This window comes from Bos grunniens, chromosome 1, assembly GCF_055505025.1.
Source record: "Bos grunniens cultivar Pamir isolate PY7600 chromosome 1, Bosgru_T2T1.0, whole genome shotgun sequence".
NCBI classification, from domain to species: domain Eukaryota; kingdom Metazoa; phylum Chordata; class Mammalia; order Artiodactyla; family Bovidae; genus Bos; species Bos grunniens.
The window spans coordinates 15,399,989-15,413,327 of record NC_141165.1 but is presented as its reverse complement, the minus strand read 5'-3'; the positions used below and the strand labels follow the sequence as shown (position 1 = coordinate 15,413,327).

Genomic DNA, 13,339 nt, shown 5'->3' with positions numbered 1-13,339 from the left:
CTACACTCCCAAAGCAGGAGGCCCGGGATCAAGCCTTGGTTAGGGAACTAGATGCCACAGACCGCAACAAAAGAGTCCCTGTGCCACAGCTAAGACCCAAGGCAGCCAAATACGTAAATATAACTAACTGTAACAACCTAGAGGGGTGGGATGGGGAGGCAGGGTCAAGAGCCAGGGGACATGTGTATATCTATGGCTGATTCGTGTTGATGTTTGGCAGAAACCAACACAATCCTGTAAAGCAATTACCCTTCAATTAAAAAATAAATAAACTTTAAAAATGTATTCCTAATTAAATATTCATGCAGCTGGAAAAGGTAAGAGGAAAACCTTAAGATATCTTTAACACACTCTTTTATTCTTTTTCGGGGGGAGGAGAGGAATGCCCCCAAAGGGGCATTGGAAACCTAGGTTTAAATAAAATTTCAGAAACCTTTGAATGAAGCCAGAATTTCACTTTCTGATTTTCATTCAAGAACTGAGCCAAGTGATTTTTTCTGGCATGATAATACTTCTGTATAGGCAGGAACACAGTACAGATTAAAAAGTAATAATATATCATACACTTCTACAGAAGTTGTCTCCAAGGCAGTGGATATGGGGACAGGTACAGAATTTGACAGATCTGAAACCACTATGCGTCCAGCCTCCGAATGAATGATTTTTAACATGAGAAAATATACTGGCTGCTCACATCTAATGTTTTAAGATAAAGTGCTGCCCCGTGTAAATGTCATGGCGTACTTAATTTAATGAGATATTTCATCTAGTATCTTGACTTTGGTATCAGAATACACTGCAGGGTTGAACCTTGATTTGTCTTGTCCTGCGTCTGACAAGATAGAAAGATAACTGTCTTGAAAAAAAAAAAAAAGCTATGCAAAAGCCTTGCCAATTACCATTCTTCCTGTGCCAGGAGATTTTTCTTAGGAATAATCATGCAGCCTACAGTGCTCTGCAGTTTATAGATGCAAGACATTTCCCAGGGAAGCGTGATTTCAGATTTTCTACGGGGAGGAGCCTCACCAGAGCCCAGCGGGGATGCCCTCCCTGCGTCGAAGCGAGGCTTGGTTCTCACGGCAGTGACAGCAGTGACCACGGTCCCGCATGGCATCACAGTGCGGTCTTTTTCTATCTTTGCGGCAGGAACAGGCGGAGGCATTTGCCAGGGTTTTACCTCACCGGGTTCTATGTAAGAAAACTGCAGAGAAGGCTGGTTACCTGCTTTGTGGTCCATGCCGACGGACACCTCGCCATGGCACACTGCCTGCCTTTGCAATAACCTCTGATATCTTTAACTGTCACTTAGTATCATAATTAATGGGTAAGAATTCTGATTTTCCCAGAATTGACATAGAAGGATGAGACTCAGGCTCAGACCCAGCCACTCAGCTTGTAAAGATAGGAACACAGGCTGGAGAACCAAACAAAATAAGATAGGCCTGTCTGAGTTAGGCCTGAGTGAAAGGACGTCACGGGCGATTATGTTGGGCAGACGATGCTGCGTAACCCCGGGCAGGAAGCATCCCACTCATGTCTAGAAACGTGTGGGAGGAACAGCAGCTCTTCTTGGATAAGGGTCTTGCTTCAAGGTGAATGAGAGCAGGAGTCTGACAGACATAAATTGTGGTGCCCTACAGCAAGGTCACAGTTGTGGAGCCCTATACCCAGGTCACAGGTGTGGCGTCCTACACCAAGCTCACAGGTGTGGAGCCCCACACCTTGGTCACAGGCGTGGAGCCCTACACCGAGGTCACAGGTATGGAGCCCTACACTGAGGTCACAGGTGTGTGCCGTACACCGAGGTTACAGGCGTAGAGCCCTACACTTTGTTCACAGGTGTGTGCCCTACACTGAGGTCACAGGCGTGGAGCCCTACATTGTGGTCACAGTTGTGGTATCCTACACCGAGGTCACAGGTGCAGAGCCCTACACCAAGGTCACAGGTGTGTGTCCTACACCGAGGTCACAGGTGTGTGCCCTACACCAAGGTCACAGGCACGGAGCCCTACACGGAGGTCACAGGTGCAGAGCCCTACACCAAGGTCACAGGTGTGTGCCCTACACCGAGGTCACAGGCACGGAGCCCTACACCGAGGTCACAGGTGCAGGGCCCTACACCGAGGTCACAGGCGTGTGCCCTACACCGAGGTCACAGGCGTGGAGCCCTACATTATGGTCACAGTTGTGGTATCCTACACCAAGGTCACAGGCATGGAGCCCTACACCAAGGTCACAGGTGTGTGCCCTACACCAAGGTCACAGGTGTGTGCCCTACACCGAGGTCACAGGTGCAGGGCCCTGCACTGAGGTCACAGGTATGTGCCCTACACCAAGGTCACAGGTGTGGAGCCCTACATTGTGGTCATATTTGTGGCGTCCTACATCGAGGCCACAGGATAAAAATTTCCAGAATTAACCAAGCCCCACAGCAACTGTTTACCGTGAACTTCTGGATCTAAACCTGCCAGTTCCCTGACATATTATGTAAAATACCCACCCTTCTACCCACTCTATAGCATCCTAACCAATCACTTAATACCACCATTCTAGCATGAATTTCCTTTGTCTTGAGGCCAATAGTTCTCGGAAGGGGTTGGCTCTCCCTTGAGCCTGTCCGCTGTTCTAAGAGTGTCTCCCACTCTAATAAATTCTATTCTCTCATTCTGCCTCATGTCTGGAAATTCTTTTTCACCTTGTGCTCAGACCATGACATCAACAAAGACGTCCCTTTGCTCAAGTGGGTGGGGCAGGACGTTGGCCTCATAGAGGACCTCATACCTCTGCCGTTACTGAACCCAACGCCGAGCTGCCCGAGGAGGCCCCGCTGGTTAGCGTAAAGCTCTGAGGCCCGGAAGGCTGCTTCTTGAACAAATCCAAGGGGACAGTCGTCATCGCCAACAGAGCTAAAGAGATAGGGGATGAGTGGGGAGAACCATGGGTGTCTGCACGGGAGCAGGATGGCCCAGAGCAGCTCCGCCAAGAAGCAACCCTGGACGCACCCCCCACCTCTCACCCCTCCCCACCCTCCTGCCTTGCTCACTGGGAAACGCTCCCATTTCAGACCATTTTAGAAAAGTTAGTGTTGTGAAAGATACAAGAGGGCTGTGGAAACGCCACAAACCAAGGGGGCTACAGAGTTATGAAGATCAGAGGCGGTATGTGATCCTATCCTGGACTAGGATCACTATACTAAGATCAAATACTGCTAGGAAGGACCTTAGGGGATCGGCTGATGGGAACTGAAAAATCTGGTGGGTAGATTAACAAAGTGAATCAGTGTAACTCAGGAAGCTGATAACGACACTGTGGACAAATAAGAGAATGCCCCTATTCTTAGGAAGCACATACTAAAGAACTTAGGAGCAAAGGGCTAGGATGCCCCATACTTAAATGTACATGGTTTACCCTGAGTGTGTGTGTGTGTGTGTGTGTGTGTGTGTGTGTGTGTGGCGAGAGAGAAAGACCAACTGACAGCAACCGCCATGCATGAGCACAAACAATGAAGGAAATGGGCAAAATGTTAAAAATATCTGAGTTTGAGTAAAGGTTATATGGTTGTTCTTTGTCCTGGTTTTTGTTTTTTCTTAAGTTAGAAATTTCACAAATCCCATCAGGCTGGACTGGAATGAAATTCCCACATGGCCAGCAGGGGTGGTGCCCTGGGCCTGGATTAGCAAACAGCAGTTCCACCCTGTGTTCAGACCACACACCCTCTCTTGGAATGTCAGTTCTTATCTCAGGAGCATCCCAGTTATCTCCAGACTACAGAACTCAGGAAACTGCCTCAAAATTATGGCTAATTAACTAGGGAGCTTGAATTGCTTTTTTCCTATGTCTTGGTAACTTTAGGAGATAAACAGATGGCTTAGTTTCACAGCTTAATTGGCCAGGCAAGGGTCACCTCTCCATTTTGTTCATAAAGATTTTAAGAAACCTAATAAATACTGAAACTATGGATTTACACACATGCATACACAGGTTCACACTCAGTCCAGGGAGTTTTACCTCTGATTATTGTTTTCTTTTATCTAAAGCATGTGCCCAATTTTGGAGAAGAGAATGGCAATCCACTCCAATATTCTTGCCTGGAGAATTCAATGGACAGAGGAGTCTGGAGGGTTACAGTCCATGGGGTCACAAAGACTCAGACACGACTGAGCCAACTAACACTTTACTTCAAAGCATGTGCTCAGTTTAAGCTGCTGGGGCTTCTTTTACAAGGAAAAGCCAGTTGTAATTCATGGAGACAGAAAGCAGAAGGGTGTGTGCCAGAGGCTATGGGAGAGGCATGGGGAGTGAGTGTAAGTTTTGTAAAATGAAGGATTGACATTGAAGCTGAGGCTCCAATACTTTGGCCATCTGATGCAAAGAGTGGACTCACTGGAAAAGACCCTGATGCTGGGAAAGATTGAGGGCAGGAGGAGAAGGGGGCGACGGAGGATGAAATGATTGGATGGTATCACTGACTCAACGGACATGAGTTTGAGCAAACTCTGGGAGATGGTGAAGGACAGGGAAGCCTGGTGTGCTGCAGTCCATGGGGTCGCAAACAGCTGGACAAGACTGAGTGAATGAACCACAACAAAGATGAATTTTGGAGATGGATAGTGGTGATGGCTGTACAACCATGTGAATGCACTTAATGCTACTGAATTTTACACTCAAAGATGGTTAAGATGGTAACATTTATATATGTTTTACCACAATTAAAAACTGAGATAAAATCTAAAAAAAGAAGGTTTATTAAGCCCAAGAAGGCTGAAAACTGCTTCTCAAGCCAAAAATTGTTGCATAAAAGATTTTGGATATTTGTTTTAAAAAATGAAAAGAACCAGTTGAATATACTCTTTCTCAGAATGTTTGACCTTGCTAATAACTAGAGTTACTGCTGACAAAGGTCCATATAGTTAAAGCTATGGTTTTTCCAGTAGTCATGTATGGATGTGAGAGTCGGATCATAAGGAAGGCTAAGCACCGAAAAGTTCATGCTTTCGAACTGTGGTGCTGGAGAAGACTCTTAAGAGTCCCTTGGACTGCAAGGAGATCAAACCAATCAACCCTAAAGGAACTCTTTAGGATTTCCATCAGGCCACCTGATGGAAAGAGTTGACTCACTGGAAAAGACCCTGATGCTGGGAAAGATTGATCAGGAGGATAAAGGGGCGACAGAGGATGAGATGGTGGGATGTCATCATCGACTCGAGGGACATGAGTTTGAGCAAACTCCAGGGGATAGTGGAGGACAGAGGAGCCTGGTGTGCTGTGGTCCATGGGGTCGCAAAGAGTGGGACAGGACTTAGTGACTTAACAACAACAACAATAATTGGAATGGACTTTTGACTAAACATTCCATTGGGAAAACCTGGAGTGGCTTAGTGGGCAGGACCAATTCTTCTGCTGAATCTCCCACCCTCCCTGCTCCAAGGCCCTGGCCAGGGCTGCTGTATGACCCTCCCAGAGAGCAGGCCTCCTTCTGTCTGCTGAACACCCACCTTCTGAGGACTGCCCGTCATCTGAAATCTGCAGGTGCAACTCCCTCGACTTGGCATTCAACTCACTGTGGAAAGAAGGGCTGTGAGTCCTTAAAAATGCTTTAATATTTTCTTGAAATAGTATTTTGTTTTCTGATTTGACAGAAAGGAATGCAAATCACCATCAATATTTAAGAAACTACAGAGACATATAAGCCAAGAAAATACAAAGATTATCAGCAACTTCACTATCCGGAAATAGTTAATATTTGGTGACTAGTCTTCTAGGATTAGGATTCCCAGGTGACTCAGTGGTAAAGAATTCACTTGCCAATGCAAGAGATGCAGGTTCAGCCCCTGGATAGGGCATATTCCCTGGAGTAGGAAATGGCAACCCACTCCAGTAGTCTTGCCTGGAAAATCCCATGCACAGAGGAGCCTGGTGGGCTACAGTCCATGGGGTTGCAGAATCAGACATGACTTAGCGACTGAGCCCACATGCACATTCCTAGGATTATCCAATGGAACTTAATGAATGATGATGGAAAGGTTCTATAGAACTGCCATCCAGTTTGGTGGCCACCAGCTACATTTGGCTATTGAGAAATTTATTTTCTTTTTGGCTGTACTGGGTCTTCATTGTTGCGCATGGACTTTCTCTAGTTGCAAAGAGTGGAGGCTACTCTTTGTTGTGGTGAGCAGGCTTCCCATGGCAGTGGCTTCTCTCGTTGCAGAGCATGGGTTCTAGGCACGCGGGCTCAGGCACACAGGCTCAGTGGTTGTGGCTCACGGCTAAGCAGCTCTATGGGAGGTAGAATTTTCCTGGACCAGGGATCGAACCTGTGTTCCCTTGCATTGCAAGGCAAATTCTTAACCACTGGACCACCAGGGAATCCCAGCTATTGAGAACTTTAAATGTGGCCAGTGTAAACTGAGGAACTGGGTTTCATTTTGTTGATTTTAATTAATTGAAATTTAAAGAGCTACATGTGGTTAGTAGTTCCTGTATTAAAAGGCAGAGCTGTATAACTACTTGAAAACAAATATAGAACATAATATACCTCCCCACTCCTTTATAATCTGTTGTTTTCACTTAAGATTTCATGCACATCTTCCCATGTTAATAGCTATAGAGCACCATCGTTTTTCATAGGCATCTAGCACTCCACTCTCTGGGCCTCTGAGATTTTATTCAGCCAACTCCTTAATAACCAAGCCTTAATAATGTTTTGCCACCAATATTTCATAATTATAAACAAGCTGGGATCAACATCCTCATATGTATATCTTTGCACACATGTGTGATTATTTCCTTAGAAAAAGAGCAATTGCCAATCAAAAGGTATATGCATATAAAAGATTTTGGTTTTTTATATATATTGATGACTTTCAGAATAATTATTCCAATATATCTATATATGCACTGGCAACTTTCAGTTTTTCTCTACCCACTTGTAAGGGGAAAAATAATCTTTGCTTAAGTTTGCATTACTTAAGCTATTTCTGAGACTAAGTATCTTTTCAGATGTTTCTAGCTGTCTATAATTCTTACCTTTTTATTTCTAGTTGAGATGTTTTGCCCAATTTTCTATGAGAATCTCATCTTTGTATTAATAATTTATAAAAAGCCTTTATATTATACATGGGCCACCTTCTTCCATTACCTTTCTAATTATTTACTATTCAACACCAGAAAGCGCTTTCTATATTTTTGTAGTCAGCTGCTTTACCAACATATAACTTATATTGATTTTTGTATTATTGTTTCTATCCTTTATCCATTATTTCTAATAGTTTCAATTGATTTTCTTGAGAAGTCTGTGTGTGCTGGTTGCTTAGTTGTGTCCAATTCTTTGCAACCTCATGGACTGTAGCCCGCCAGGCTCCTCTGTCCATGGCATTCTCCAGGCAAGAATACTGAAGTGGGTTGCCATTTCCTTCTCCAGGGGATCTTCCTGACCCAGGGATCAAACCCTGGCCTCCTGCATTGCAGGCAGATTCTTTACTGCCTGAGCCACCAGGGAAACCCTGAGTAGACTAAATATCCAATAATATCATCTCCAAGTAATGATTGGTTTTGCCTCTTCCTCTCTGCTGCTGCTACTGCTAAGTCGCTTCAGTCGTGTCCAACTCTGTGCGACCCTATAGATGGCAGCCCACCAGGCTCCCCCCGTCCCTGGGATTCTCCAGGCAAGAACACTGGAGTGGGGTGCCATTTCCTTCTCCTTGCATACTATTTCTTTTTCTTATCTAATTGCATTAACCAGTACTTCTAGAACAAAACAATGGGGCTACTTCTCTTGACTTAGTGGGACTGCTTCTAATACTCATCACTAATGTGATTTTTTTTTAATCTTTTGAAAAAGAAGTGAATATAAATCTTGTTCTAATTAAGTGTTAAAAATTAGAAATGGGTATTAAATGTCACTGACTGTCTTTTGGGCCTATATAGAGATAATTACTTTGTGTTCTCCTTTGATCTCCTGACGCAATGGATTTCATTAATAGATCTCACATTAAACCATACTTGCACTTTTGGTATGAACTCAGCCTCAGTGGATTCTTCTTTTTTTTTTTTAATTCAGTAGTTGCAGTACGAGGCTCCGTAGTTGTGGCTCACAGGCTTAGCTGCTCCATGGCATGTGGAACCTTCCCAGACCAGGGATGAACCCATGTCCCTGTATTTGCAGGAGGACTTCCACCCACTGCACCACCAGGAAAGTCCTTGGTATATTATTCTTAATGTGCTACTGGATTCTATTTGATAATATATTAGTTCCTACATCATAATTTATAAGTGGTCTACACGTTTCCCTTTTTCCATTCTCTTTGTCAGATTTTGGTATTGAAAGAGTTAATTCTTGGGTGGGTTGATAAGGAGTCTGGGGTCCTCAAGGAGGAAGTGGTCTGGAGCCCTCAAGGAGGAGAAAAGGACATTTTTTTTTCCTACATTGCTTTGTCTTAGTCAAGTAAGAGGTTATTTTCTTTAAGCCAATGATGAGGCAACAAAACTCATCTTGCTCAAGGATATGTTTTTCCTTAAGTTCTGTACTAATGATTATATATCATCAATGTATCTTGCTCGAGGACATGTTTCTTCTTCTTAACAAGAACATTCTGACTAATCTTGTTATCTTAAGATGTATGTTGTAAGAGTGGGTCTGGTAAGACCTCTCAGTTGTTAGTTCTAATCTTGTTAATTTAAGATTTATGTTGTCCCTTTTCTTATTTTAATAAAACTCTGCTACACAAAAGCTCTTGAGTGATCAAGCCTGGTCTCTGGTCCCAAAGCTAAACCTTCTTCTTTGGAGATCACGAATCCAACATTGTTCACTGTAAGCGATCAGTATCAACCAGAAGTTTCCTTCCATTCTGCTCTGGGTGGTGTGTGTTTCTAAAGCAAGTGGAAGGCCCAACACGTCTCTCTTGTCAGAGCGGGGCAGGGGAGTAGGTGAGGTGTGACCGATACTAAGCGCTGCCTTCAAAAGGAAATCCGTGTCCGACTTAAAGCCACCCTTGCTCTTTTCCTTTCCTTCCTTCCTTCCTTTTGTGCTACAGGATGGTTTCAGAATTTGGCAGCATCGAGTAGGTGAGGCCATGGAAACCCAAGTCCATGACAGCCAGCTGTACTCACAAGGTGAATTCTTCTTCCCAAGTGAGGGCAGTAGTGTTTCTTGAGAGGGTGCTGGAGAACTTCTGTACAGGATCATTCAGCCGAACTATACACACTGGGTTAACATTGCCTGTAATCAGACAGAAGGCCACTGTATTAGCCTTTATTTCTCTCTTCTAGTTGGATCAAGACGTTTTGCATATAAGAGAAAGGCTGAATTCAATGTTTGTGGTCTTGGCTCTCCTACTTCTGAGTGTCCATCTACAACCTCTCAAAGCACATACTCTGGGGTGACAGATTCTGTACTTGCTGGATGTCCACAGCTCTAGACTGCCTCCAAGTCACACTCCTCCCCCCTCAGCTCTGACTGCAGGCACTGCGCCCCAGGGCGGTGCCCTCCCTGGGGTGACACTACAGCAGAGATGTGGGCCCCACTTTGGAAAAGACTAACTGCTTGGAAAAGTCAGGGCATCTGGGGTAACTGCTAAATTTGGGGGTACCTCACATAGAACCTGCTTCCCTTTTACAAAAATGTATGTTTTTACAGTTGACTCAGCTTAGCCAAAAATTTTTGAGGTTTTGATGCAGGTAACAGGACATTTCACTAGTGAAGACTTGTGTCTGCTTCAAGGCTGTGCTTGCCCTATGGCATAAAGCTGTGACTATATCGTGTGATCAGTCATCAGTGGTAGAGCTTCCTTGGTGGCTCACTGGTAAAGAATCTGCTTGTCAACGCAGGGGACGCAGGTTTGATCCCTGGTCTGGGAAGAGTCCACGTGCCACAGAGCCACAAAGCTCACGCGCCAAGAACTAGTGAGCCCTGCTCTACAGCCCGCAGGTTGTCGCTGCTGAGCCTGGACACCCCAGAGCCCGCGCACCACAACAAGAGAAGCCAGTGCACACCACGGCTGGAGGGCAGCCCCCGGTGCCTGCAACCAGAGAAAAGCCTGCACAGCAACAGCCCAGCACAGCCAAAATCAAACCGAGTCATCCGTGCATATAAACAATCCATGGTGAAGGGCCGGACCGCGCTGACCCTTTACCAGGTGGTGCTGTGTTCCATGCACATCACCTTACTAATTACCACAATCACCTCCAAGAGGAGACTCACACCCAGCTGGGGACCTACTGGCGGAGGTGAGAAACGGGGCCCCCAGTCCTGGCCAAATGGGTCCCGGGCAGCCCCTCCCACCTGCTAAGTGGTGTGGCCTCCAGAGGCGACCTTTGAATTCCCAGCTTCACAGAGCCTTGGCTTTCAAATGTGCTCTGCCCATACTTCTGGAACTGGATGAATCTCCTCACAAATAAATACAAGTAACCCCTGATGTTCTCAGACAATAAAAAAGGACTCATTGCTATTCTTGGCAAAAACCACATCACAGTGGAAAGATGTGTCCAGTCCCAGGCTCCTTGGCATCTGGAGTCTCGGCAGTGATTCAGAGTCACCCGCTCTGCAGTGTTTCTGTCCTCCTTCATGGCAGCCTCTCCTGGCAACACAGGGGCCCCCAGGGGCCTGACACCTTCGTGACACCCATAATCCCGTGTGGCGCCTCCTCTCCCAGGAAGAAAGGAGTGCGCTGATCAGGGATGCTTAACATGTATTTATAGCGTCACTAGGAAAAGATAAAAATAGAAAGGTGGCTTCCAGGCTAGAGAAAAGGACAAAGCAAAAAAAGTATCCTCCTTCTTCCTTTAGCCTCATGTGTGCAAAATCAGGACTGTGTTTTCACCATCTTGCATCATTACCACAGTGTTCAGGAGCTGCTCTCTGCTGAAAGGCAGAGATCACACTGTACACCCAATTGCCGGGAGCCACAGAAGGAAGCAAAGACCACAGACAACCCATGAGGCATCCCGGCCCCTCTGCTCATACTGCAGACAGTCACATCCACAGCCAGCCGGCACCCTGCCCTCACCAGGGTGCTTTCTGCAGCCCCATCACCCACCTGAAGCACCAGGATGGCTCAGGAGCGAGACTCGGATGTTCTTCACCAACAGTTTGAGCTCATGAGCCCTTGGAGGTTTGGGAGGGCAGGATTCCTGAGTGGATGAAGTGCGCTGCAGATGCTACAGAAAGGAAAATGGAGAGCAGTGACTCCTGGGGAAGAGGCAGTGGCCATCGGGCACCTGTTCCAGGGAAGGGATCTTCAAGAAGACCTGTAGAGGGAGCCTGGCCCTCACGCCAGCTCTGGAACAATGTTCCCTTCTCAGGAGGGTGGAAGGTACCAGCCACTCACAGCCGCTTCCCATAGAAAGCAAGTGGAGGAGCAAAGTGTTCACCCAGAGACGGCGCCCCAGAGGCCCACTGTGGGTGAAAATGGGGTCAAGCCCGAGCCAGCCAGGAGCTAAACACAGAATGGGACATGCTCCGTGGGCTGCAGGCGCCCACTGCCCACCAGCAGCGAGCGGGACACCAACCAGGACACGAAAGGCTGCTTCCCACCTCGGGGCAGACCCGCCATCCACGTGGGGAGGAGCTAAGTGTCGTCAGGGTGTCACGCTGGGGACAAAGCAGAGGCAGGTGCCCCTGGGGCAGCTTTGTCACCTCATCCTCAAATCAGCATCGAGGTATTTTCAATGGAGAGCCTCCCAGAGCCTGGGGGACCCCACCTTCAGACCAGCCTTTCCAAGCTAACTTCCGCCTCCCACTTACAGCTCTGAGTGTTCTTTAAGAGGGGCTCTAGACACAAATGTTTGGGAGTCCTGAGAGGCTTCTCAGAGACATCATGGGCCTCTGCACAGTGAGGTCTTCCAGGAAGGATCCTTAAAGCTGACTTGACCTCACAGTGCTTTCCGGGGGGAAACTTACTAACATCTCAAGGACTGTAGTCTCCTTTAGGTCACTACCTAGAAAACACTATTGCCGACTGTGAGCTGAAGGGGCGGGGTGGCCAAGAAGTCATCACAGAATCCTTAAGATCCAGGGCCCTGAGTTCTGGGGACAGAGTAACCCACATGTCTGGGGTGGAGATGCAATGTTTTCTCAATTCTGTGTGTGTGATGGCTAATTTTATGTGTCAACCTGACTGGACCATGGGTTGCCCAGGCGTGTAGCCCATGACTAAGCAAATAAGCATGCATACACATTATGCAATTATATGTATATGATTGGCTCACACAATTACAGAGACTCTCACGTATGTAAATATATGCACACACACATCCCTTAGTTCTGTTTCTCTACAGAACCCTAATATAGTATGTATGCTATTTTGATACATAAACTCTGCAAATGTATTTAAAAGCATTATAGAATGCATTACAGAAGCAGGCAAGAATACTAGAGGGGGTTGTCTTTCCCTTCTCCAGAGGATCTTCCTGATCCAGGGATCAAACCTGGGTCTCCCGCATTGCAGGCCAATTCTTTACCCTCTGAGCCACCAGGGAAGCATTGTATAGTCATATTCCAAACAGGCAGCTTTGATGAACTGGGAACCCTGCACAAACACCCACAAAACCCTCACTCTGCCTGTCTGCTTACTCAGCGGCTCCGTCTGCTTCGTCAGGAGGGTGAAGCCTACTTCTTATATTCTGATAACCCTCAGTGCCCAGAGGGAATTACACAACACGGTGACCCACTGGTACGTGTCCAGGGAATCAGAGAGATTTTGTCTCCAGACTCTACACACTCACAGCTGGTGATGCCCTAAGAGGAACCAGAGTCCAAGAGCCTGCATCAAAGTCAAATTAAGGTTATACTATCACACTGCCTTTTTTTTTTTTTTTTTTTTTAATACAGTTCATGGGGTTCTCACAGCAAGAATACTGCAGTGGCTTGCCATTCCCTCCTCCTTCAGCATTCCCTCCTGCTGCTGAAGCTGAAGCTCCAATACTTTGGCCACCTGATGTGAAGAGCTGACTCACTGGAAAAGACCCTAATGCTGGGAAAGATTGAAGGCAGGAGGAGAAGGGAATGACAGAGGATGTTTGGATCACTGATTCAATGGAGATGAACTGGGCAAACTCCAGGAGATGGTGAGGGACAGGGAGGCCTGGTGTGCTGCTGTCCACAGAGTCGAAAAGAGTCGGACATGACTAGGACCGAATAACTTCGTCACACCATATAATAATGGTGGCTATTCTACCATGCCACATAAAAATACTGGAAACACGAATGAAAAATCACTTTAGGGACTGTATGTGCCTATTTTGCATAACCATCGTAAGAAGATCTGCTCATAAATGGAAGAATTAATTCATCCCAAGCAAAGGTTTTTAGATGTGCTGCCAATAAAGATGTGAGAGGCCAAGC

The 13,339-nt window shown here is 46.4% G+C and overlaps 1 protein-coding gene across 1 annotated transcript in view; it reads right to left on the bottom strand.

Moving 5' to 3' along the window:
- The window catches only part of C2CD2 (C2 calcium dependent domain containing 2), a 65,681-nt gene that overhangs the window by 18,939 nt on the left and 33,403 nt on the right, over positions 1 to 13,339 (bottom strand). The window contains exons 6-10 of the mRNA XM_086315786.1: positions 11,034 to 11,154; positions 9,109 to 9,217; positions 5,496 to 5,560; positions 2,782 to 2,906; positions 1,027 to 1,201 (exon numbers count right to left, since the gene is read on the bottom strand). Coding sequence (XP_086171912.1) covers positions 1,027 to 1,201; positions 2,782 to 2,906; positions 5,496 to 5,560; positions 9,109 to 9,217; positions 11,034 to 11,154 — 595 coding nt within the window. The remainder of the gene's footprint in view (positions 1 to 1,026; positions 1,202 to 2,781; positions 2,907 to 5,495; positions 5,561 to 9,108; positions 9,218 to 11,033; positions 11,155 to 13,339) is intronic.